We start from the raw sequence: 26,781 nt of genomic DNA on the forward strand, positions 1-26,781 counted from the left end.
AAAATAATAAGCAGCACAACTGTTTTCAATATTGATAATATAAAATGTTTTTTGAGCACCAAATCAGCATATTATAATGATTTCCGATGGATCATGTGACTCTGGAGACTGGAGTATTAATTATGCTGAAAATTCAGCTTTGCTATCACAAGAATAAATTAGGCCTACTTAATAAAATAAATGAAAACAGAAAATGATTTTAAATTGTAATAATATATTTCACAGTATTACTGTTTTTACCTTGGTGAGCATTTAAAAAAAGTTCATCGACCCCAAATAGTTGAATGGCAGCGTAGGTTCAGAACAACATATTATAAAAGCAAACCATACACTTTCAGTCTGAAGCATAAAGACATTAGATGTTAGAGTCTCATGTGCAGGTGTCTCACTGATCTCAGTGTACTGTACATTTACAGTAGCGTTACCTCTGGCCCGTCTTCCCCACTGAAGCAAAAACAGAGCTGTAGTACAGATGACGGCTGTTCCCTGTGACACTCCCGTGAAAGCTGTTGTGTTTGTAAAGTTTATCCAGGAACATCTGGGATAAGCAGGAGTCCAGCTGGACCGCGATACTGTTATTGTTTGCTGTCTTTGTTGGATTTTATCAGTCCACAGCAGGTTTAATCTCATCAGGAGAGGATCTGTTCTGCAGCAGGAGAGGAGATGTGGTTTTGTGGGGCTAACATCCATACCTGTCCTGTGTTCTTCCCTGTACGCTGGATATGGAATTTCATTGGATGCTGTGCTGATGAGGCCTCCCCATATTCTTGTAAACATTTTGTGTCTTGTATTGGTTGAGCTGGGCTGGGTATCACATTGCTTATGTCAACACCATTAGCAGGTGCTACTGTTTTGCAGGAGAATCAGAGAAGTTCTGCTTCTGTAGAGAGAGTGTGTGTGTGTGTGTGTGTGTGTGTGTGTGTGTGTGTGTGTGTGTGTGTGTGTGTGTGTGTGTGTATGTGTCTGGAGGCAAATGGAAATATGTCTCCGGAAAAGGGATTGATCATCCTTGAAGTTTCTCTTTTTAGACCTCAAACTAGTCTCAAGAATGATCAGGTTGCTCTAACACCTGATATTTAAATACTTTAACATGTGGTGTAATTTTACTATTATAAAACATTTAATGGGGTAGTGCACAAAAAATCTAATCAGCTAATCCGCTTTTCGAGTTCGACTTTATCACACAGTGCTACCCAGTAGCAACCACCCAAAATACCCTAGCAACCACCTATTAACACCATAGCAACCACAGAACACCCTAGCAACTGCCTGGCAACCACACAACACCCTTGCAACCGCCTAGCAGCCACCCAGAATACCCTAGCAACCACCCAGAATACCCTAGTAACCACCTAGCAACCACCCAGAATACCTTAGCAACCCACTAGAAACACCTTAACAACCGTGCCGAATTTTGCCACTGCAAGCACCACTTCACTAGCCTAGAAATCTAGACGCACCCTAGCGGCAGCAAAATGTATTTCGCAGCCAGGGTAGTCTAGACACTCACAATAAACCTTCTAGCTACAAAAACCCAAATTGGGTCAGGCCAATCACGTCGTGTATAGAGTAGGCGGGGCGGGCTTAACATATGACGACAGAGTTGCGACGGTTACCTGGCTGCTTCCACTTGAAAACAAAGAATGGCGGCTGCTGATGGAGAACAACGGTCTTTCGAATCGGCTTTGGCCGCGACTCTGGAGGACTTGGAGTTAAGTTTTTCTTTGAGAAAAGAGCAAAGAACGGCACTTAAGTCATTCTTAAAAAAAGGAAGATGTGTTCGTCGGTTTGCCGGCCAGATATATGGCAAAAGTTGAATCTATCAACTTAGCTCCGCTGTTGGGAAAACGCTCTGGTTGGTTGAAGCGCTGTCCTATTGCGTGCAGAGGGAATTTGAAAGACAGCCGTTTATCCCGCCCCTCGGATTGAGCTGTGACTATGGTGAGTTTCCAGACCTAACATCTTGATGTAGGTTTGGCTTGCCAGGCTACCACTTTACATTTTCTTCAGGAAATGTACGTAGTTTTTGTTATGCTTTTGCATGCTTTTCGAAGCTTCATTGCCCAAGTTTTTTTTCATTTTCATTAAGACTGGCCCAGAGAAATTCTTATTGGTTTGGAACAAAATAAGGGTGTGTAAATGATGACAGAATTTTAATTCGTGGGGTGAACTAATCTTTTAATGAAATATAACTTGTTCTAGTTTCTGAAATATGGTTTCTGTGAAAATATTGGGTTGTCAAAATGTTCTCTCTGGACACCTCCTTCCTAGAACAGAAATGGTGAGTGAAATGAAGGGTTTGGCCAGTGTGGTTTCTTTATACCAGACCTGTTGGTATATAATACCAGAATGCATCAACCACATCGAAAACTGCCCAACAGTGGTTTCAGAAGTGATTCAAGGGGAAATGGTACTTCAGAGCAAGATACATGCAGAGCTTAATCACAACCGTACAGCAAGATGCACACTGTAGTCTGGACTGAACCTTGTTTTTTCTCTATGGTTTCATGTTTGTTTGGCGTTATTTGTTTTTTTTTTATGGCATGGCATTGTGCTGTTGAGAAGTTCCACACCCTTGTTGTGCGTTGTCATTAAGGTTGATCTGATTGCTTTGGTGGACGTGAGATGTGTCATCTTCAGGGGGCGTGTGTTTTGAAGACCTCTTTGTAGCAGTGTTGAAAGAAAACCTGTATTATATAATTATTAAATTGTTTTAACCGTTCAAAACCTACAGATTTTGGGGTCAGTAAGAAGTCCCTTATGCTCACCAGTCATCACGGCTGCATTTCTTTGATCAAAAATACAGAAAAAACAGTAGTGTTGTTAAATATTACAACTTTTTAGCATCATAGCATCATTGTCTTCAATGTCACATGATCCTTCAGAAATCATGCTGATTTGGTGCTCAAGAAACATTTATTATTATTATCAATGTTGAAAACAGTTGTGCTGCTTAATATTTTGGTGGTAAGTGTGGTACTGTAATCCTTTTTTCATGATTATTTGATTAATAAAAAGTCGAAAAGAACAGCAATTGTTTGAAATAGAATATTTTGCAACATTAGGTTTTTACTGTCTCTTGTCTCTATCAATTTAATGCATCCTTGCTGAATAAAAGCATTCATTTCTTTAAGAAGAACTGTTGTGTGTGTATATTATATAGATATTTGAGTGGTAACTTGTCTGAACTGGTTTATTGAATTGTTTATTAAATGGTTTATTGACTTGTTTATTAAATTGGACTGAAACGGATTGTTATCAGTGGGATTTTTGAACAGATGTTTTGAATGTTCCTTGTCCGTGTCTCAGTTTCCACTGAAATATTGCTTGTGGTATCTACTCTGTGTACACTTAATCCTGTCTCTCCTCTGTGCGTTGAACTATAAGACCGGTTTTAACTGGACTAATGGCATTAGCAAATTAGACTAATAAAAAAGTGACTAACTAATGGAGGATGCCGAATCCTGTTAAACACTCTGGCGCAATCTTCCGCTGATCAGCTTCTTGCTGTTGAGTTAACCGTTTCGGATATGATTCATGATCTTTATTGTAAAATCTTTTCCAGTGAAATTACTGGAAAACTTCTGCTCTACATTCTACTTAAATCCATCTGGCTGACACTTTAATAAACACATGGGCTATGGAGCTGCTGCATTAGGTGTGTGTGTGTGTGTGTGTGTGTGTGTGTGTGTGTGTGTGTGTGTGTGTGTGTGTGTGTGTGTTTGGGTGGGTGGGTAGGTGTCTTAGAAGGGAGTGATGTGGCGTACCTATCATCACATTTCTATTTCTATCAACTGAAGCCTGTGTACTTTGTTTGCATTCTGATCTCTGATGAATCCTGTAATCCAGCGTTATATTGTTGATAAGCAGCTGTTTAATGGTTTATTTGTAGCTCTAGTCACTTCTCATAAATAATGAATAATTTTTTTAGTTACTGGATCTCTCTGCAGTGAAATGTGGCATCTCCACATACATCGGCTGCTCTGTTCCTAAACCTAGTGAGCCACCGTGCCGTCTACATAGGCTGCTGTCTTCTAAGGTGGCATCATAACTGAAATGAATATTGGAACTATATGCAGAAACACTTACAAATATACTTTTTTTACAAAAAAGACTTTTGCTTTAGCATATACAGTATTGCTGAGCTAACAATGCAATACTCTCACATACTGTGTAAAATAGTATATTTTTAAATATCGCAATATTTATCATATTTCAGATTTTTTTTTACTGATCTGGTCACAGTTCGCTATGGGATTGCTTTCCCACATGGCTAGCCTATATGATTTTGGGAAAAATCTAATTGCGTTTTCTTTTCCTGATAAAAAATTGTGATTTTTGTGAGAATTGTAATATTTCACTGTAAAAGTAATTAAGAAAAATAATAGTGTTTTATTTATTTTATTTTCATTTTACAATACAACTGTGAAATTGCAATATGAATATTTATGGCTGTCTTAATTTCTTCATTTTCAAACAATTAAATCAACAAGCTTTTATTTTGGTGGAAAAACTGCAGGGAGACCAGCTGATTTATAGGCGCTTCTTTTTGCAAGTTTTGTAAGATGGTTGGTGCAACGTTTATTGTTTTTCACAGGTGGATATGCTGGACTTCTCATGCCATCGATTTGTGTCTGTGCGCATTCATTAGCCAAAGGGAGGACCAGGAGCACTCTGTCTAATTCATCTTCAGTACGTTTTAATTCACTAAATAGCCGTTACAGGAAAGATCGATTGATGGATGAGTGGAACACGTTATTTTTGCTACCACAGTTTCAAGAGAGACCCCAAGTGGAAATAGTTTGTTGGACAGTTATCAAATTACACTTCGAGGCATAAGTTACAAAAACATTTGTAGTTCTTGTCCTAAGGGTGCTTGGAGAACGACTCTGACTTTGATGGATAGGAATGCGTATGGTCTGTTTTGACAGGTCAGGAAGCAGATGAAGTCGTCATTTGTCAACGGATCTTTATGTGAGAGAGATATAGAGTAAAGTTAAGTTATCTAATTCATGAAGAAGCTTTGACATAGTTTGCAGATTGTGAGATGGGCAAACTATTACACTGGCGTTTTACATTTACATTTAGTCATTTAGCAGACGCTTTTGTCCAAAGCGACTTACTAAATTAAGCGAGTCATCGTGAAGAGGTTTTACTGTGTATTGTGTTTGTGTGTGTCTTCAATGAGAAGATGAATATATAAAAAGATCTTTTAAAGTTTGACTTGTTTAATTCTTTCCAGAGCTTATCAGGCCCCTCCCTCCTTTCATTTGCGCTCTCTCTCTCTCTCTCTCTCTCTCTCTCTCTCTCTCTCTCTCTCTCTCTCTCTCTCTCTCTCTCTCTCTCTCTCTCTCTCTCTCTCTCTCTCTCTCTCTCTCTCTCTCTCTCTCTCTCTCTCTCTCTCTCTCTCTCTCTCTGTGGGCAGATAGGAGAAACACTGCCATATAAGGTGGTGTGATAGTGGCCTTGTCCATTTTTACCCGGGAACAGCAGCTGTTCCTCTCGCCCCCTCAGTCAAAACAACCAGGAAACCTTTTCCCAATGCTCTCGAAATGTTACAGAAACCCTGCCCTCTGTGACACTTTATCTGTCTGCCTATAGTTGACCAGGTCCAGGAAATTGCCTTAGCGTGGTAAAATCATGCACAGGTTCTTGTGTCCTTTTTAAAACTGCAGCAACAACATAATATATAAATCTATATATTTGGGAACATTATACATGTCTTTACTGTCACTTTTGATCCATTTTAATGTGTCCTTGCTGAATGAAAGTAAAAACTTTTGAACGGTAGTGTAGATGTTTAAAAAATCGTTTCATTTATATTTATTCATCATAATAATCAGAATAAAACAATTTTGATTTTGTTATGAAGCTTTGAGGTTCTGATTTTAGTTTTGATATTTTTTTGAGTGATGTGTGATAGGTTTCAGGAAATGAGCCTTTGTAAGTGTGAAAAGCTGTAAAAGCTTGGTGCTAGTGACACATTGATGTATCTGTTAGACCACTTAAACAAGCAGATTTTTTTCATTTTGAGATAATCTGCATTGACTGAAAACTGGATGGTGCATTTACAGAAGTAGTCTGTTCTAAGATAGTAAACATTTTCGGAAGTTTTCGTAGTTAATTTTGAGTAAATATTGTGCAACGTTGTGCATTTAATTTTTGCATGTCTCAATTGTTATCATAAAAGTTTATTACGTTTAAACATTGATGTTACATCAGCCATCTGCCACCCTTTTCTCTATACTTGCATCAGCATCAGTTCATTTAAAGTGTTTTGGCTTCCTAAAACCGTTCTTAACTATATATACAACAGGATGTGCAACGGTGAGGAAGGATTACTGCAAAAGGTATTTTAGCATGCAGATGCGACCGATTTCTCATTTCTACAAAAACAACACGCCAATTAAGTTTCCAGGTTGTCACGTTTGTATTGGGGCATGTTGTCAAATATCTGGGCAATAATGTTAGAAATATTCAACTTTGTATATTCCAATTTCCTTTATTTTATTTAAAATTTCTTTATTTTCTCTACATATTTTTGAGAGAATAAAAAAAAAAGAAAACCTAAGTTGTTCAGATTATCTTATTATCGACTGATGATTATTTCAAATAGCTAAATATCTGTCAGCTAATCAGTCTGTTATATCAGTATACTGATACACTAATTGTTACACACAGGGAGGTAATAAACTAAGAGGTTGTTAGTTACATGATGTTGAAAGTGTGAGAGTGAGAAGGTGTGTCAGAGCGAGAGGATGTCTGCGGGTTTAACTGAAGCGTGGATAATCATTTGTCATTATTGCAGTTAGTGTTGGAGGTGGTGTGTTTGTGTGTAGTTGGGAGTGACTCACAGTTTGTGTGGTGTGTGTGTGTGTATGAGGGAATGTTAAAATGCAGAGAAATGCAGTATTTTTAACTCCCACTCAGGTTTCAGGGTTTTCATTCGCCATTTGGATTCACTTACTGTATGCTGTTTTGCATTCCATGCGTCTTTCATAACAACCATGTTGTTGTTTTTCGTTAATGTGTGAGTCTCTCAACTCAAAATAATAAACCATAAAAATAAATGGGGCTCTCCTCGACTAAAGATTTTTCTAGTCGACTAGTAGTCGTTCATTTAAGCCATCAATTACTTAAATATATACTGGGGGGAATACTAAACCATAATGAGTCTTTAATATAGGGCTTTGCCATTAATCATGATTGATTTTTCGATTCCGATTTTAGCTTCCAACAATTATGAAAACGAAACTCGGCGTAACAAAAATTATTGTGCCGATGCCAGCGCACCTTCCTTTCCTTCACAGCGGTGCGTTTTCATTCCTCCCTAAGCCAAACTTACCATCCAAAACAGCCGAATAAATGAGTGTTGTAAAATGTAGTCTACTGTTGCTAAACTGCAAGACGTGCTTGATATTAAACAGTGTTATTAAATGTGCATTAAGCTGCTAAAGAGATACCGTTCCCTAGGCGGCCTCCTGTGCGCGCGCTCCGAGACGGGGCAGAATCGACGGGAAAATGTAGTATTAGTGCATCTCTACTTATAAGCAAGTCAAATACTTCATTCATGGAGGAAAAGCAATCTTCACATCTATGTTTGAACGACACAGAACGGGTTTTTCCCCCACCATCTCCGCATGTTGATTCTGGGCAACTCTTAAATGGTTTAATGGTGCTTAGACCTGCAGGACACGCCTAATATTATAAATAATGTTATGTCCCCATTTTATTCTTGGAATGGAGGAACATGTAATAGAATAATAATGGTGTGATGTGTGAAGGCAGCAAGGTTCAATTCCCAACCCCAGATCAAAAACAAGTTCTTTTATTTTAGAAATGTGGGAGGATTCCAAGGCTTCAAGAGGGGACAAGGCCAAAACAACTAACATTAACCGTCTAACTAGTATGGAGAAACTAACTCAGCTACAAAAGAAAAGAAAAAAGTACTATAAAAATACACTTAGGCTACTCCCTAACTAGCTTAAACAGGAGAAAACAAGATCAAAATGGAATTGCACCCACCTATCTACTAATCCCATCCCAAAGAATTAACAATATAAAGAACAATAAAACTAAGGTATATACAAACAAATAGTAACTTACAAACAAAAAAGGTTTTCTTGTTGTAGGCACTAATTACAAGAGTTTTAACACAATAACACTGAAGAGAAACTCTTTTTTTACACTGGGTACATTTGCTGATGTCCGAGTCTGAGCAGGATTGTTCCAGCGTTGGTCTAGTTTCACACTCAACTTGATTGTGTCAAACCCTGGTGCATTTGCGTTCATGTTGCATCATCACAAACATGAAATGCAATATATTGTGTGTTTTATTAATTTGGTGATTATGCGCAGCTGCCAGCTGAGTAAACAACAGTTGTGTTTACTGTATGTGCTTTGCATTAAGGCGGCTTTCTGCTGCTTGAGAACAGACTCTTTTATGGAGACAGTGGATTGCCATTCATTTGCCGCCCTGATTGCACTCGCTATACACGAATACACTGCAAGCTCACACTGGCGCATATCCAAGGTAAATCAACAACACTATCATCCCATATGTGTTTTATTGAACTAAATACATCGTAATCGGCTAAAACGTATGTGCAGGTTACTTTACTTCCTGAACAAGTGTGTTCCCGAGTCTGTTGCTTTCACATTCACGCGAATCACACCACAGTTCGAGTGCAACCGAACTCAGATCACCTCCTTCAGGTAGTCTGGGGTTCGGCACCCCAGTGCGCACCCGGGTCCACATAACAGTTTTCACATTACCAATTTTTCATGCAAACCGTGCTCCGTTCCGAACTAAACTGCCAGTGTAAAAACGCCCTCTGTCAACAAGGTATAATCATAAACGATTAGTAAAGCTTTTGAGTTGAGAATAGAAGCCCTAACAAAGCAGCCTACACACACACACACACACACACACACACACACACACACACACACACTGCTCCATGAAATGGTGCTGCTTAAATCTCCAAAGGTTCTTCTCATCCTCCAATCACAGATAACCAATCATTGGAGTCAGATGGCAGCCATTACTTCCTGCTTATGAAGTAGAGAGAGAGAAACAGGGAGAAAGGGAAAAAAATAAAGAAAACAAAACAAATACGTTCTTGGAGGTGAGAATAAATATTTGTTTTTCTTGATTTCTTTTATTTGGAATTGCCTGCAGTAATATTGGCCTCTAATTCTGGAATGACTGAGTGCATAGGATTAATAGAATGAATTAAAGTCAACATAAAATGGACTGTGCAACCCATATTGCTTTTGAAATTTAATTTAATTTTGATTTTTATATTTCATTATAGCCTTTTGTTTTTGCTTTATTTAGCCTTTGCTTTGCATTGCCTGTGGACCTGAAATGAGATGATGGTCAAGTTTAACCTTTTGCACGTCAGCAGAGGTTTGTTCAGCTCTGTAAGAACTTTCAGTTAAAGTTTAAGTGTTAAAATGCTTGTCTCAGGTTAATGTGCAAAATGGCACATGAGTGGTGTAAAAATGACACACTTTCAGGTTAAACTTTAAGCAATGCAGAGACAAAAGCAGTTGAAATTCTTCATGTGTTGGATTGAAAATGGAGCTGCAGCTTTAACCTGAAGATCCAGTGTGGTTGACGTCCATGTTGGTGTTTGTACAGGTGGTCTGCATGTGTGTTCATGGGTCGTCTAGTAACGGTGGCCCCTTGTATTTCTGGCCTGAGGAGTGGGCTTTTCAGCACACCTCACACTATCCTCATGTTTTAAATGTTTACTTTGGTGTGTTTTGGTATGTTCTGTTTCATGTCTCTGATGACTGTATAGGAGAAGGGGGCCACAGGAAGAAATGATGTCATCTCTAAACTGCACCGTGACACTACAGCAGTTTCACTGGAGCCTCTGGTGGCAGGTGTCATTTCCTGTCTGTGCGTGCTTTGAGATAGACACTGTGTTTTTCCTTAAATAGAAGTTTTATATTTTAAGTTCCCTATGCTGGGAAATAGGGTGCTGTTATGGTGAAATATAACGGACACGCACAGGAGTTCAATCATATGTCAGCTCTTGTCCCATGATGCAACGCAGCGTTTCCTGCAGAGTTCAGCAGAATAGTCACATGTTGAATATGTCATAGCTGGGTAACCCTTTATTTTACAGTGTCATTGTTACATATGTTACATGTACTTACTACAGTGATAACAGTAAATTATGCATAATTAAACGGTAAGTACATGTTGTTAATCATTATTGCTGCTCAGTACTTAAATATATATTTAAACTGTAACAATGACTTCTTAAACTAAAGTGTAACCCAGAGCAGTTACTGAATTAACAAGTTGAATTGATTCAAACTGAGTTTACCATTTAAAACATGTTACCATTTGAAACATGTTAGTAGTCTAACGTTAGCCAGTTTACATGGCCGCTCGCTCTAACATTAAGTTAACCTAGAAGACAAATATGCGCATATCCAAGTGTTTGTGTGGACTGGAGTGTGGAAGCATGATATGTTTAACTTTACATGCAATGAATTTACAGAGAATCAGGGTAGATATGGGCATTTTTGTCAAGTTTTTATTTCTATTACTGATAGGTCTCAAAAACAAGTACTCAGGGGCGGGGCGTGTCCATCATGGTGATAATGAAAATGTTTCAGAACGGTGTTCTGAAAATTATCAATAATGCATCAATTTAAAAAGAAACCTCTTCAATTTGAATTTCGAATGTTATTTGTATAGAGCTGGTAAGTCCCGCCCATCCGTAAAACCCCAAGTGGACTAGGTTGAAAAATCGTCAATGCAAGTGAATGGGAGAAAATAATTCTTTTCTGGTCCCGTTTGATTTGTGCCATGAATGTGAACATATGTTGTCTGTGAATTTTTTATATAACTTTTCATGTTACGAGTTTGACAGTATATGGTATGATTCTTCGGCTAGCAGTTGTGGAAAAGACATAACGAGAAAGACTACATGTCGCCTATGTGACGTCACCCCATAAAGTTGACTTACCCGTGGTTTTCGCCAACCTCAACGATTTGTCCTCTCCCTGAAAGAAGGCGGTGAAGTGCACCAAAGACACAGACATGTTTAGCGGGATCCGTGAGCTAGTGTCCGTGTGCGAATGGTGGTGACATTTCAAACGCGTCGAAAGCAGCGAAGAGTTGTAGTCCACAAAGTGCTCTCACACAAAGTCTAACCGTATCAAACTTCTACCCGCTAAATTGTAGCATTCTTTACACGAAAAGTTATATAAAAAATTCACAGACTACATATGTTCACATTCATGGCAAAATTCAAACGGGACCAGAAAATAATTATTTTCTCCCATTCACTTGCATTGACGATTTTTCAACCTAGAGGTCCAGGGGGATTAGCGGAAGGGACGGGACTTACCAGCTCTATAGCGCTTTTCACAATACATATCTTTTTAAAGCAGCTGTAAATGCATAAGTCTACATTACAATTTAGAGTGATCTGTTATCAGACGTGACTAAGTAATGTCCATATCTCAGTACAGAAATGTACAGTTCTTAGATAATACAAATCTTGTAGTTAGCTAACATCATGTATTCATTTTAGGAAGAAACAATGAACTAAAGTAATTATTACAAGTTGTGAACAATGATTACAATTTATAGAACATTTTGCATTGGTGTATGATGGTCCAGAGTTGGCGTCCCTGGCAGCAGTTGGAGGCATCTCTTCACAGGTGTTGGGTCACCAGTCTTCGTAAGAGGCTGGATCCAAACTGGAGCTGGCGTGTAGTCTCTAGTTACCTCAGGATGGGCATCCCGAGATAAAACAGAGAAGCAAATGGTAAATAATTAGCGTAGCTGCTAATAACATCATAACATTTCGAGCAAAGATAATCATTTGTGCATTTGATCTGATATAACTGGAGTACAAGGTTATGAGGTATATAATAAATGCTTGGCTAAAGATATGTGTCTTTAATCTAGATTTAAACTGGGATATTGTCTCAGTGTCTTCCATCATCAGTAAGGCTATTCTAGAGTTTAGGAGCCAAATGTGAAAATGCTCTCCCTCCTTTAGTGGACTTGGTACTACAAATATCCAGAGTTTTGTGACCTTAAAGAGCATGATGGATAGTAGGGTGATAGAAGATCGGTTAAATACACATGATCTAAACCATTTAGGGCCTTATAGGTAGCAATACTTAAAGGAATATGGACATAATGAATACGTAATCAATATGGAACTTAAAGGAGTAGTTCACTTTAAAATTAAAATTACCCCATGATTTACTCACCCTCAGGCCATACTAGGTGTATATGAAAATTGGTGTTTTCTGATCATATTTTCTTGACCTGGTAAGAACTCTAGCAGCTGGATTTTGGACCAATTGTAGCTTGTTTATTGAGGATGCAGGACAACCAGCTAGTAATGCATTACAGTAATCAAGTCTAGAGGTCATGAATGCATGAACTAATTTTTCTGCATCTGAATGTTCCGTAGCTTAGCGATGTTTCAGAGGTGGAAGAAAGCTGTTTTTGTAACATGAATTATGATTTTCGAAAGACAAGTTGCTGTCTAATATAACTCCCAGGTCTTTTACTGTAGAGCAGGGATCGGCAACAGGCGGCCCCCAGGCCAAAACTGTCCCACCAGCAATAATATCGGGCCCGCGCACGCAGCCAGATTATTTTAATAGCGGATGGGTCTGAAATAGGTCTGTCATGACAGCAACAGTTACTCACAAAAACTTTTGCCTTCAAAATAAAAGTATGCGAACGTTTTTGCAGTAATGCTTTATTTTTAGATGAATTGAAAGCTTTTAATTTGAAAAGTTCTGAAAGACATTCAAAAGAGTCTGTGGATCGCTTTGTTGCAGATAAGACCCACCGGCTTTGCATTCACAAAACTAGGTAGGATGAACGCATAGTTGTCTTTCTATTCTTCTTTGAATGCCCTTTTCACTGTCAACTTTCCTCTTTAGACTCTTCGATAGTGCCATTTTCTCTCACCTGCTAGCGTAACATATTTTTTTTTGGTCCGATTAAAAACTTACTTGCTAATCCCTGAGGATGAAGTAACATCAATCTGCACACAACGTAATAGCGTACCTCCAGCACGGCAAAAAAAATAGTATGTGAGTGTAATATTATTTACACATTTACAATTTAGCGTTAAATATTTATTACAATAAGTTAGGCTCCATTGTGTAACAAGCTAATTAAAATGATACACATTTAGTATTCACAATATGGAAAGACGAAATAAAACATAGATCGTTAAGAGCATGACTCAAACATGCCATTAATGGGCTTATTTTTTTTCGTTATTTTTATCCATTCCGCATAGATCTCCCACATACATGTGTTGTTTTGGCAAGGCGGTCTGTGTTGTAAGTTGGTGAATGAAGATACTTGGCAGGTTTTGTGTCACTACTGCTTTATTAATTTATCCAGTGTAAAACCCCCAAAACCGCCACACAAATGTGGCTTTTTGTTAATGACTGTCCTACTACAGGATTTAACACAGAGTTAAAGCTCACTACCAGTTACAAAAGACACTGTAACAGTCTGTCACAGGCAATTCTAGTTGCATTTTTCATCAATTAATTTCTTAAATTTATAATTTATAATTTCTTAACCCTCTGGAGTCTGAGCGGTTTTCTGGGCCCTTGAGATGTTCTGACATGCCCTGACATTTGTGCTTTTTTCAGTTGCTTATAAACATATTAATGGCAAAGGTGTAAATTCACTCTATAAAGCACAAACAGGGCTACCATAATATGTGAGCCACGTGTATGTACATGTTTTAATTTTTGAGAGAATAATGTTTATGCGTGGATATTGAAAAAACTAAAAACTAAAATTTCTGAAATAAGGCCACAAAACACATAGTAAATATGTGTCAATAAGACTTTTGACCAATGGATGTCGTCGCCTATAGTTTTTTCTTCAAAATTATGTGAAAATAGTCTTGCTTTATCGTTCACATAAAACCATACATTGATTTAAATTGATGTAAAACAGGTTTTGCTTGGAAAGCCAATATGCGAGGGGGCGTGAACGAGGAGTGGTTTTCACCTGAATTACCACCCACTCTGCATAATGATGAGCCATTCACACAGGTGTGAAACTGGCTGAGCCACAATGCTTGGACAAAAGATATTTAGAAGAAGACTTATTTTGACCATTTAAGATTTTGCTTACATCTATCTTGTACATATGTTGTGCTGTTTTATTAAAAAGGTTACAATTACAACAATTACAATTTCAACAATATTTCAAGTGTACTCTTTCTTTGTAAAAAAAAAAGAAAGATTATAGGCCTACATTTTATCTATGTATTCATTACTTTGAATATAGCCAACATTGGAACAGCTAACATCTTAGTTGATGACTTTATTTTTGACAAACATATTAGGCTATTTTATATATAGAAATTGCTAAACAAAAGCTTATTTGATGAGGCAGTATATTCTACAGTAAAAACTGTACCCAAATCTACTAAACAAAATGTTGTCTTTCATATTTCGCCTGACTGTAAAGTTGTTTTCATGAAATATTAGGGCATATAAATGTTAATTTGCAGTTTACGTTGCTTATACAAATAGCCAACATTTTATTTCAACATATTTCAGTCGATTTTTACTCATCTCAGTATAGCAATACAGTTTGCTAAAACATCATCATTCGTTGACGATAGGCTTATTTACTTTAAATCCAGGAAAGTTGTTAATGAAAAAATTATTAAAATTAAGATACAATTGATACAAAACGAAATTCGTTTTAAAGAAAGGATTTGTACTTTTTGTTTTGAGGTCTCTGTGAAAGTTTGAAAGTCTTTTAGTGTTTTTTTTTTAGAGCTCGCGTCCATAATGGAGAAAAAACAGAGCGCATGCCGTTCATTCGTCAATAAACAGAAACCCGAGAAGGAAAAACTTACTAGTATTCCTCAGCTCGTATTCCTCGTATTCCTCATTATTCCTCACAGCACTGCAAGACGGTGTAAGCAAGTAATGTTCTGAATAAACTTGTGTTTTGGTTTTCTCGAGCTGATGCGGGCGTTCACAGGATTGCGCGGATTACCTCAGCCATTTGCGTTTGAATAGCGTGCGCTCTCCGTGGGCGGAGTCACATTACATTTGAATTAGCTCTAATTAGGTCGACTGGAATCGCTCTCTTTTAATACAGATTTCACAAGATGAGAATATTTGTTTTTTATATAAATTACTTCATTTAAAAGAAGAGATTTCAAGCTTCATAAAGACATATATCACGTGTATGTGTGAGAAGTATTCACTGAGTTATGGTTCATTTTCGGACACGTTTCAGAATGGACTACACGGACAGAGAGAAGGCAGAACTCGCTTCGTGTTTATTTTTCTTTATTTGTCGAAAAGCACAACACTATGTTTTTATTGTGAGTATACACAAAAATAATACACATTTAACAGAATCGATTGATGTATAGAACTCCCATGGAAAATCAAAGTCAACAGAGTATTCATGAGTTTCTTTTACACTGATAAAAAAAAAGCGAGCTGGTATCGCGGCGATACCGTCGACCTCAGGGGGTTAAATTCCCTTGACCATGTTTTGGCCCCCAATCTAGAGGTACATTTTTTTTTTTTTGGCCCGATGACAAACTTACTTGCTGACCCCTGAGGATGAAGTAACATCCTACTAAAGGCGAATTGTATTCTAAGAAATTCTGTGTACAGGTTTTTGATCCAATAAGTCTTCAGAGAATCCTCAGTCTTATCTGAATTTAATAGAAGAAAATTACTGGTCATCCAATGTTTTATATATTTAACACACTCTGTCATCTTGGATAATTTACAGATTTCATCTGGTTGTGATGAAAAACAGCTGAGTATCATCGGCACAATAGTTTAAACAAATTCCATGTTTTCTTATAAATGTAACAAGTGGCAGCATATTTTGAAAATAACAGAGGGCCTAACACAGGTCCTTGTGGCACTCCATTAATTACCGACTTTATCTTAGATTTTTTCCTGTTTGAATAGACAAAATGGTAACAATCTGATAGGTACGATCTAAACCACCTTAAAGGGGTGGTTCGGGATTTTTGACATCGGACCTCATTTTTAAGTCAGCCTGGTTGTTATTCATCAGTGGAGACATTTTTTAAAAAAAATTATCCAGTCCTTATATTTGGATAGTTAGCCGATGCTAGGCTAGTGCGAGTCAAGGGTAGATGTTAGCCAGCCATTAAAAAACGTTTTACCCACTCCACAGTGCACCAAACGCAAATCAATTATAACACTAGACTATCGATACAAATGTACGTGGAGAGAATAATGTTAGAAATCAAACTTACCTTTCATCTCAATGATCCTAAAGGAACTAGTTTCTCAGCAGCTGCAGAATTTTACTTTGCTCCAGTTAGTAATGCGGCAAAAAGTAAACACAGAAAAGAAGCGCACTACAGTGTGTGCAGTACATGTGTGTACCGGCTCACTCGGTTGCCTAGGTAATCAATATAACTCCGCTGCTGCTGTAGACAAGGCTTATGATTACAGGGAACAAATTATAACTAATGCAATGTGATGAAAGGTAAGTTTGATTTCTAACATTATTCTCTCAACGGACATTTGCATCGATAGTCTAGTGTTATAATTGATTTGCGTTTGGTGCACTGTGGAGTGGGTAAAACGGTTTTTAATGGCTGGCTAACATCTACCCTTGACTCGCGCTAGCCTAGCATCGGCTAACTATCCAAATATAAGGACTGGATAATTTTTTTTTAAAAATGTCTCCACTGATGAATAACAACCAGGCTGACTTAAAAATGAGGTCCGATGTCAAAAATCCCGAACCACCCCTTTAATGCCTGTCCCTGAATTCCAGTGTAATTTAGTAATAGTCAATCTAAGAGTATGTTATGATCTATAGTGTTGAATGCAGCACTAAGACTAGTATTCAAGTAAAACTAGTATTCAGATACAGCCTTTGTCAAAAGCTAGAAGCAAGTCATTTGTATAATGAGTGCAGTTTCTGTGCTATGATGGGGCCTGAATCCTGCCTGAAATTTTTCATAGATATAATTATTTTGCAGTAAGGAGCACAATTGAGCGAACACAACTTTTTCTAGTATTTTAGACATAAATGGAAGATTTGAAATGGGTCTGTAATTTGCCTATTCATTGGTGGTTTCTTAATAAGAGGCTTAATAACTGCCAGCTTGAACGGTCTTGGGACATCTTAAAGGAATAGCTGTGTGAGGTGAAGCTGAAGAATGAATGAACACCAGTAAACTGAAGCCCGGTCTATATGACACACCCTGTATGAGATTAATCAGATATCCTAGATACACAACATAAACGTAACATTATAAGTAATCTTGGAAGTTACATGCTAGCCAGGGAATGTTATGGTGCCGGGAATGTCGGACATTGCCGTTTGAGTTGATGCTGGAGAGTGAATGAACACCAAACTGAAGTGCTTTATTAGCAGGTTAATAAACTCAACCAAACGCATCCTATATGAGATTAATCAGATATATACAACATAAATGTAGTATCACAACATCTGCACGTGAACTTGACCATGCTTGTCTAAATATGTAACTCCCAAAGTGGATGCGCTCAATATTAACTGTAAAATACTGTAACTGTATTTTCAAAAAGTGATTTCAGGCATCACTGCGCACTTTCAAATTCATATTTGTAGTTAAATCTCTTACGGTGCCCACCATTCGAAAGCGAAAGTAAAATACGCACGTCCGCACCTGCATTCATGTCTACTGGCGCAGTGCAGAGCGAGCGATTTCAATTAATTCCAATGGAAGTTGTGCGAGCATGTAGCTTAACTTCCATAGGAATAAACTGAAAATGCTTGCACTGCTCCACGCCACTGGACCCGAATTAGCGGCAATTTGGGGGCGGCAATTGCTTGAATGGTGGGTTCATTATTATTCTTAGTGTAAAACACAACTAACCATTTGTAGGTTCCCTATTAGCATTGTGTTTAAATGCAAAATATTGCCAAATAGGTGATTTTTACATTTCGCTTTGAAACCAAAACTTCCATCTTGTCAGTCAGCTCACCTCACTCTCGTCACGTGATAAATGAAATCTGACTCCTGCTGCTAAAATGTGCTCTCGTTCAGATCATGCTGCTGAATTGAGCGGACATGTTCAGTTTTTAAGTGTAGTGTCTGTTCTCTAACTGAACTAAATGAGTTTTATTACTATAGAAAATCAATCTTTTCAACCACACAGTATTGTTGTTTCTTCATTGCAAATATTCAAATTATTGCAGAATTACTGGGATAAAAGTTTGTTCGTATATAAACATGTATAAAATGCATATAAATCTACGATTGTGATCAAAATAGACCCCTTTTGTGATTAACGATTCAAATAACGATTGTATTGATTACATCGTTACACCACTAGATGGCGACAAGTGAATGTTAATTTATTTTTCAATTAATTAGTCAGTCAAGAGATTTGTTCAAAAAGGCTGATTCATCCAGCAATGGAACAAGTAAAGTATTTATAAGTGAGTAATTGAATCATTCATACAAACCGATTTAAAAAAAATTAATTCAAATTAATTAAACATTTTAAATAGACTGCAGCAATTAACATTTTGTCAGAACCTCTGGTAAATGACATGTTATTTTAGTTGTCTGTTCAGAATCATGATCTCTACTTGAACCAAAAAAAATTGTGATTCTCAAATGATCCAGAATCGTGCAGCTCTCATTCAAACAAACGAATGAAATCGGGTGTGCACCAAAAGTGCTAGCATGAAAGCACCCTTATTGTGCTGGTACTCACAAGTCATGACATGAACAAAATTTACCCACTGGTGCAGTATTTATGTGACTTAATGGCCAATTAAAAAGTGCATTAAAATTAATGTTATGTTCACAGTGTTAGTAATATCTGATAGAGTACTATAGAGTGAAGTGAGAGAACAGATGCACTTAAGAAAAAAGAGAGAAGTCCATAAGATTTCACATTGTGCAGTAAGGGTAGAGAACTTTTTGGGAGTTGAAGGCAGGGCAGGAGAGAGAGTGAAAATGGAGAGGAGGGGGAGAGGTGTGGCTGTTGGACATTCCGACTGCTTTTCCGGTAAGGGTTTCCAGCGAGACCATGCCTGGTATGTCGGTCACAACAGACCTGGTCTTGCTTCAAATCATTTTACAAGCGCAGCAGTGCAGTAACCGCCGGCCGTCACCTCAGTCTGCATGTGCAGAAACAAATCTATGGCTCTGGTGGTCTCAACATCTGCTTAATTATTTTAAATGCATTTCCGTTCATTATACGCTGCATTCCTTCAGGACAGGACATCATCCAGATGCCCAAAAAAGGTGAATTGTGTTCTGGGTAACAAAGGCAGTTAAAAATATTTTTTGATTTATGACTTTGGCTACATCAGCAGGAATGAATGTTCTTTTATCATCTACTGACTTTTTATAAAGCCTTGCTGACTTATCAATTTTAAGATTTCTTCAGGCTAGAAGTTCTGCCTAGCCATTTAACTTCCTGTCCTTGAAGTATGCCTGTAGCTAATTCCACTCAGAGCTTAAATAAGAGATATCACTCGATAGCGTTTGTTTGCCCATGTTTTCTCACACAGATAGACATTTCCAAAGCAGTAACCAGATGGGATTAGTTTTCTGAATTGTTAAATTGTGTTTAGCTACAATTATTTATATAAAATGCCTGTCATTTCATGTACCAATTCTGATTGTGTGTATATATATCGGATGGGATGCCAGGAGCAAATGAACCACTATCTGTTATGCTACCCTGACAGTTGGCCAAATGGCCAAATCGATAATGAAAGTGCATCAGGTAGCAATTTTAGCATTAGGTATGGTGTTTGACAAAGGTCAAAATAAATGAGAAGCATTGTGAAAATGGATGGAATCAATTTCTAAGAAAAACAGACATGTTCATTTTGCATGAATATAATTTGCATGGAGGCCATTATTTTAATGTTTCACTCAAAGTGTTTGTGTTTCTGTTTCAGGACTCCATGAATGCCCTGGTTTTAGATCTGGACTCTCCGGCCTTACGTAAAAATAAGAACATTGAGACCTTCTTGAACAGATGTGAGTATCTGCTTTTAAGAGACCTAGATTTTCTCTGATTGTTGTTCTGTGTTATTCTTTGGGTAAAGGAAATACTTAATGGTGGCATCATGTTTTACAATGAGGCTGCTTCCTGCTACAACGTCAACAGCATTTATATGAATTGAAATGTTTTGAGTGGCTCTTCCTAATTTGGGCCGCTCACTTTAAAACACTGAAGCTCATCACATAAATAATGAACTGTCAACACATGCTAGAGCTGCACGATTGGGGATAAATTGAGGATGGAGATCACGATTCTCCCACGATTCTGAACAGACAACAAAACGTAATAGCGGTTTGAATAAATGATTCAATGACTTTAATATTCAGTTTGCTGTCGTAAGTGATCTTTGATATTTGTTTAAATTCAGTGCCTGTGTGAACGCACCTGTGTCTGTTTGCTCTATTTATGCGCTGTTAAAATTTTCACTAATTATCACATTCTGTCCCGATTTTGTTCCTGACTTTGCTTGTTGTCATGGAGACCATAGGGCTGTATGGATGTTATAATGTGTGGTTTGGATGAGAGAGTGTGACTCAACAGTCCTCTCATCCAGACTGTGTACCCTCTCCACTGGCCTTTGATAATTGTCATTCCTGTTGTTGATGTCGATGTCCTCAATATTTTAATGAATAACTACTAAGCGTTACAATATATACTGAAAATGTGTAGGGTTTTTTGTAGGGCATTGTTAGTGGTAGAACAATGGCTATGTCTAGAAACCATAATGGCCGTAGGCCGTTTATAATTCAAATGTGTTTGTGTATAAGATAATATGAAAATAATATAATTTAGTATGATTTAATGATAGCAAATGAGATGTACACAGAATTTACTCATAAATATTTGAAAACACTTCAGGTACTTGGTACAGTAGTAACTATCATTACCATTTACAGACCTGACAGATCACCAGAAAACAAATTTTAGTTCTTCAATCATGAAATGACCAAGGAAATGTGATTTTTGATGTGTTCTGTGTACAGATGAGAAGGTCATGGGCCAAACGAGGGAGCTGCAGATGAAGCCAGAGGATTTTGACCGAGTGAAGGTGATCGGTAGAGGAGCATTCGGAGAAGTCCAGTTGGTGAGTGTGTTTTTGTGAGATAATTTCAGGATAATATGGATGTGCATTCAAAAGTGCATGTGTTGATATTAAATCAAAATGGACCGTATTTACTTTGTTAGTGCAAATTACTTGTCTTGTTATGAACAATTAATCCGTGCAAGTTGATTCACACACAAAAACAAACATTTTTTGTCTTTGTAATCTTTGATCGAAATCTGAAAATGTACTTCCCCACTGGAATGGTCTTCCTTCTCTGATGACGTCAGTTTGAACATCCCCTCCAATGGTCTTCTGTGAGCTTTGACAGCGAGCTGAACGGAACGCCCACTTTTCTAGATCTAATCAGTTCTTAGCGGGGAAAAAACACGCCATGGCCTGTATTTTTCTCCTTCAATATTCCGTTTCACTTGGAAAATACGTCACAACACTGAAGTCGGTCACAACTTCCGGTTCACTGTGATTTTTAAGAGAACTTACAAGAATAAATATGTTAAATGTTGTTAAATTAAACAGTTAATTTACCTAATTTGACTTTCCAACTGTATCTTTCTCTTCTGTCTGATGTCATAATCCTTTAGCTAGTTTGTGAGTAAATTAGTGCTAAGGCTATTTATTTATAGATCAAACCTAGATGGGACTTTTAACGGAAGGTCCCCGCGGGTCCTTTAAAAGAACTTAAATTCAGTTTGAACAAATGTAAGGCCATACAAATTCTTAAATATCTTAAATGGGACAAGAAAATTCTTAATTATCATTTCAAGAGGTCCTAAATGTGGTGATGAAAAAACAATATCACGATATGGCTTAATTTGATTGATTAATAAACTTCAAAAGGCTATGATTTAATTAAATGTTCAAAGTAAATACATGTCTCTATTGCACTTTCTACAGGCTAATGATTTGCATTTTCATTCAGCTCACAGCAAAATCGACCCATATTTTTACGCAGCACACACTGTGTTGATAACTGGTGGATCAAAAAGAAGCAAATGTGCATTTTATAGTCTCTCTCTCTCTCTCTCTCTCTCTCTCTCTCTCTCTCTCTCTCTCTCTCTCTCTCTCTCTCTCTCTTCAAAACTCAGCAATTGTATAAAAGCATGCATAAGTTATACTGTTAAATCAATCTGTGGCATTAATAGAACATTATATGCTGCTCTATCCATCACATTTTGAAAGCACAATATACATATTGAGGCAAATATGAGCAGGTTTGAATTGTTAACCACATATTAATTGCAATTATTTAATCTATTAGTTGCCACACTTTAAATAAATGTAGTGTGTAATTGTCTGTATGTATGTGTTATACCAAATGCTGCAAGCAGTTCTGTGTGCTTCCTGTTAAATGACCCCATGTAATTGTGTATTTACATGTCAGATGTATAAACAACGGAGAGACCATGTGTAGTTTTGTATTGTGTCGTCACTCTGGGTGTGTGTTTGTGAAAGTCAGGGGAGAGATGCAGTGTGATGAGTCTGAACAAGCCTGCAGACACAAACAACATGATTACCCAGTATTCTCCTCTGTCAGTTGTCTGACAGGGGCTGTGTGGGTGCACTGAACCTAAAGCACAACAACAGAGGGTGCTTTAAAATTTGGCTGTCTGTGTGGAAGGCAAAACAGCCTCTCACAGAGTGTTCATTGGTGGTATTTTTAAATTGTTTTGGGAGCGATGCACAATATCTGACAGAAATGGAAAATGTCGGTTCATGAGTGTGTTAGTAATGAATTAGCCTAAGTCTCACAGAAGGTATGTGATGTGTTTTTTTGTTATGATGTGTTTGTGTAGGTTAGGCATAAGGCCTCTCAGAAGGTGTACGCAATGAAGGTGCTCAGTAAGTTTGAAATGATCAAACGCTCAGATTCTGCCTTCTTCTGGGAGGAACGTGACATCATGGCATTTGCCGACAGCCCATGGGTCGTACAGGTATGATGTGCTGACATCTAGGTTTTTTTTGTTCTTTTTTTTTTCTCACAAACTTGTGTGTACGCAAGCCTTAAATGTGCAGCAGTGGTTTTTCATATACAAATACTCTCAATGGTTTGATATGCGTAAAACGAATGTGCTCTTTCCAAACATTAAATATCACATGACTATCCAATATGTGTGTTTGGAGTTTGGATTTTTTTTATTTTATACTTTAATTCAGCAAGGACACATTCAATTGTTTAAAAGTGACAGTAAAGTCTTTTGCATTGTTACAAAGAAGCCTAGAAAATACATTACGGTCTCCACAAAAATATTAAACTGCACAACTGTTTTAAACATTGATAATAATAATAAATGTTTGAGCAACAAATCAGCATATTAGAAATATTTCAGAAATAATGTAATATGAAGAGAATTCCACTTTGCTATTTGTAATACATTTCATTTTAAAATAAATTAAAATAGAAAATAGTTATTTAAATTGTATTAATATCCCCAACATTACCTTTTTCACAGTATTTTTAATCAAATAAATGCAGCCATTGTAAAAAAAAATGTTTTACCGGCCCTTTGTTTTTGTTTTTACTGATTTCTTATGATTATCATGATCATATTTAAATAATGAAACAGGATGCTTTGTTTTTCAGCAAATGTAAAAGCATTATATAAGAGTTTGTCAGACATTCAGATTTTAAGCTTTTAATTAACAACTATTTTGTTTCACTCGAGTGTTGTTGTTTTTTAATTAGCTAGCTGTTTAAGTTAAAATGTTAAAAGTTAAATTATGTGCTATCTATTGGACCAGAAATATTATGCCAGTGCATCTCTAGCTTGAGCACATACACAATGTCAGACTACTAAAACATATATTTTCTTTTTTTCCTCCCCCTCTTTTCTCGATTCTTTCTCCTCTTCTCCTCAGCTGTGCTGTGCTTTCCAGGATGACCGTTCTCTGTACATGGTAATGGAATACATGCCAGGAGGAGATCTAGTCAATCTCACCAGCACATACGACGTTCCAGAGAAGTGGGCAAAGTTCTACACTGCCGAGGTTGTGTTGGCTTTGGACGCTATTCATTCCATGGGCTTTATTCACCGAGACGTCAAACCAGACAACATGCTGCTGGACCGCTACGGACACCTCAAACTTGCCGACTTTGGGACCTGCATGAAAATGGATGGGGTAAGGGGTCAACCAGTTATTGCAAAACAAAAATTTCAGTTGTTCACAGGCTCTTGTCAAAACTACAGGCTCTCTCTGGTCAGCTTCTGACCAAGCATTTCACCCTGAGCGCAGGGATTTCTAGCTCGCTCCTGGATGTAATTGCATGATAAATACCTTGAGCACATGCCAGTTCTTGTCCAAACTCTAGGGACTGAGCCTTCTTCTCATTCCTTTATCTCTGAATGAGGAAGACCTCAGGTGGTTTCAGAGGTTTAGGGTCATACTGGGGCTAAAAAGCTGTTTTACTTTAAAAATGGTCAGTTTATGTTGATTAAAGGGATTGTTCACCCAAAAATGAAAATCCTGTCATTAATTACTTTGATGTTTCAAAAAGTTCATGAATTGAGCGAATTAGTCACAATTTTCTGAAGAGACTATCGCTTTAAATGATGAACAGATTGAATTTAGGCTTTTATTCACATATTAACATTGATCAGCGAACATCAGCGAACAACCAAATCTGCTTGACGTGCGAGAACAAACCTCTTGCGGAAGCTCGTAACACAAGAATGAACCTCATTGGTTCTCGCACGTCAAGCTTACATGCTTGAGAGCTTCCGTTTACCACAAACTGATGTGTGAGTTGATGAATGTTGAATGCCTAAATTTAATCTGTTCTTCATATAAAGTGGCCGAGTCTCTTCACTAAACCGAAAAGTTTTACGATCACTTTATAAACTTGAAGCATCAAAGTGTCATTTGTGTAGCTGTCAATGGAGGGACCGAAAGCTCTCAGATTTCATCGAAAATATCTTTATTTGTGTTCCAAAGAGGAGCGAAAGTCTTACGGGTTTGGAATGACATGAGGGTGAGTAATTAATGACAGAATTTTCATTTTTTGGGTGAACAAACCCTTTAATATCTGCTTACTCTTTATTTTGATGGTCCCCCAAAAGACACTTTACTGACTATAAGTAACATTGCAACTAAGATGTCAATTTATTCTACTAACCCAAACCTAACAGTCTCTATAATAGAATACTCTAGTAGAATGTCTAAAGTGGACTATCGAAATAGTGTAACCAATATTTTTTTGCATTTTAATTTAGAGTTAGACTATTTTAATGTATTAATAATAATTTATCAACTTACTTAATAATTTATTGACTTAAGTCATCCTGTGGCCCCCATGGAAGTTTGCTGAGCCCTCAGAACCACTGTCCTAAACTACCACCACATCAAATTCACAAGTAGCCTTAAATGTGCAGCATTATAATTAAATGAGTTATTATAAATTTTGCTAGGATACATTTGAAATCATTGTCTGGTTGCTCTGTTAGTCTGCAGAGATCTCTTCTGTATATCATCAGTGGATTTTGATATATTTGCTGTATTAAGTCTTAGATTGTTATTCACCTTTAGTGTTTTCACAGCTGATTTTAGCTGTTTTTTTTTTGTCTTTTACATAAGAACCACATTACATGTTACTACATTACACATTAGCTATTCATTCAACAACAATGAACTCTGAGATGGTATAAACTACATAGCTACTGTCTGCAGGGGCACTGAACTCAAACTAGATAGACCTAGAATAGAATGTTATGAAATGGATCAAATGTTATATAACATACCAGTATATGAAATTCACTACAAGGACATGTTGTTTATCCCACTTTTTACATTTTTGAGCCATTTCTGTCACTTTTATTGCCAGTCCCCCCACCCCCCAAAATATTCCTGGTTGAATTGTGCCCCTGCCCATGAGTGCCAAGGCTGGACTTACTGTTTGTGTGATATTACAGTGCCATCTACAGTACAGAAGCAAAACTACATACTCAGGAAAAAAATATGAATTTGAATTTGAATTTTTTTTTCACTCCGGTTCAATGTAAACACTATTATACATTGTTTATATTAGATGGCATCCTTTAACCCATAGATTGGTTGATTGCTTATAGACGGGGATGGTTCATTGTGACACTGCGGTTGGAACCCCTGATTACATCTCGCCGGAGGTTCTCAAGTCTCAGGGAGGGGACGGATACTACGGACGCGAGTGTGACTGGTGGTCGGTGGGAGTATTTATCTATGAGATGTTGGTTGGTGAGTCAGGAATTTGTGTGTGTTTGTCTAAATGATACATCTGTTGTATTGGTTTATTAAATGAGATAAATGTGTGTGTGTGTAGGTGATACACCGTTCTATGCTGATTCTTTGGTGGGGACCTACAGTAAGATTATGGACCATAAGAATTCTCTTAACTTCCCTGATGACGTTGAGATCTCTCAAGAAGCCAAAAACATCATCTGTGCCTTCCTAACTGACAGGTGACCTTTTACATGCACAGATCAACATACATGTTGTTCTCTGGTCTTTATGGATATGGATGTTCAACTGGCAGGGTTCTGTCTTTTTTTGTGTTTGTGGATGTTTGCATTCGGTAGGGAGATTCGCCTGGGCCGAAATGGCGTAGAAGAAATTAAAAGAAATCCTTTCTTTAGAAACGACCAGTGGACCTTCAGCACCATTAGAGAGAGTGAGTAAAA

General features: G+C 37.4%; 1 protein-coding gene across 8 annotated transcripts in view; it reads left to right on the forward strand.

Annotated features, from left to right (window-relative positions):
• rock2a (rho-associated, coiled-coil containing protein kinase 2a) overlaps window positions 1-26,781 on the forward strand; it is a 55,818-nt gene that overhangs the window by 10,536 nt on the left and 18,501 nt on the right. For 7 of the 8 annotated variants that reach the window (XR_014029039.1, XM_081350579.1, XM_081350580.1 and 4 more), the window contains exons 2-8: window positions 19,964-20,045; window positions 21,054-21,154; window positions 22,927-23,064; window positions 23,990-24,250; window positions 26,194-26,338; window positions 26,424-26,562; window positions 26,680-26,771. Coding sequence is in view for 7 of the 8 variants with exons in the window: in XM_081350579.1 (XP_081206705.1) it covers window positions 19,964-20,045; window positions 21,054-21,154; window positions 22,927-23,064; window positions 23,990-24,250; window positions 26,194-26,338; window positions 26,424-26,562; window positions 26,680-26,771 (958 nt within the window). In the remaining variant the exon portion in view is untranslated. Of the gene's footprint in view, window positions 1-19,963; window positions 20,046-21,053; window positions 21,155-22,926; window positions 23,065-23,989; window positions 24,251-25,068; window positions 25,101-26,193; window positions 26,339-26,423; window positions 26,563-26,679; window positions 26,772-26,781 lie in introns of those variants that run through there. The other variant, XM_081350581.1, reaches the window with a different exon arrangement.

The sequence above is a fragment of the Scardinius erythrophthalmus genome (assembly GCF_964197995.2).
Source record: "Scardinius erythrophthalmus genome assembly, chromosome: 21".
Taxonomy (NCBI): Eukaryota; Metazoa; Chordata; class Actinopteri; order Cypriniformes; family Leuciscidae; genus Scardinius; species Scardinius erythrophthalmus.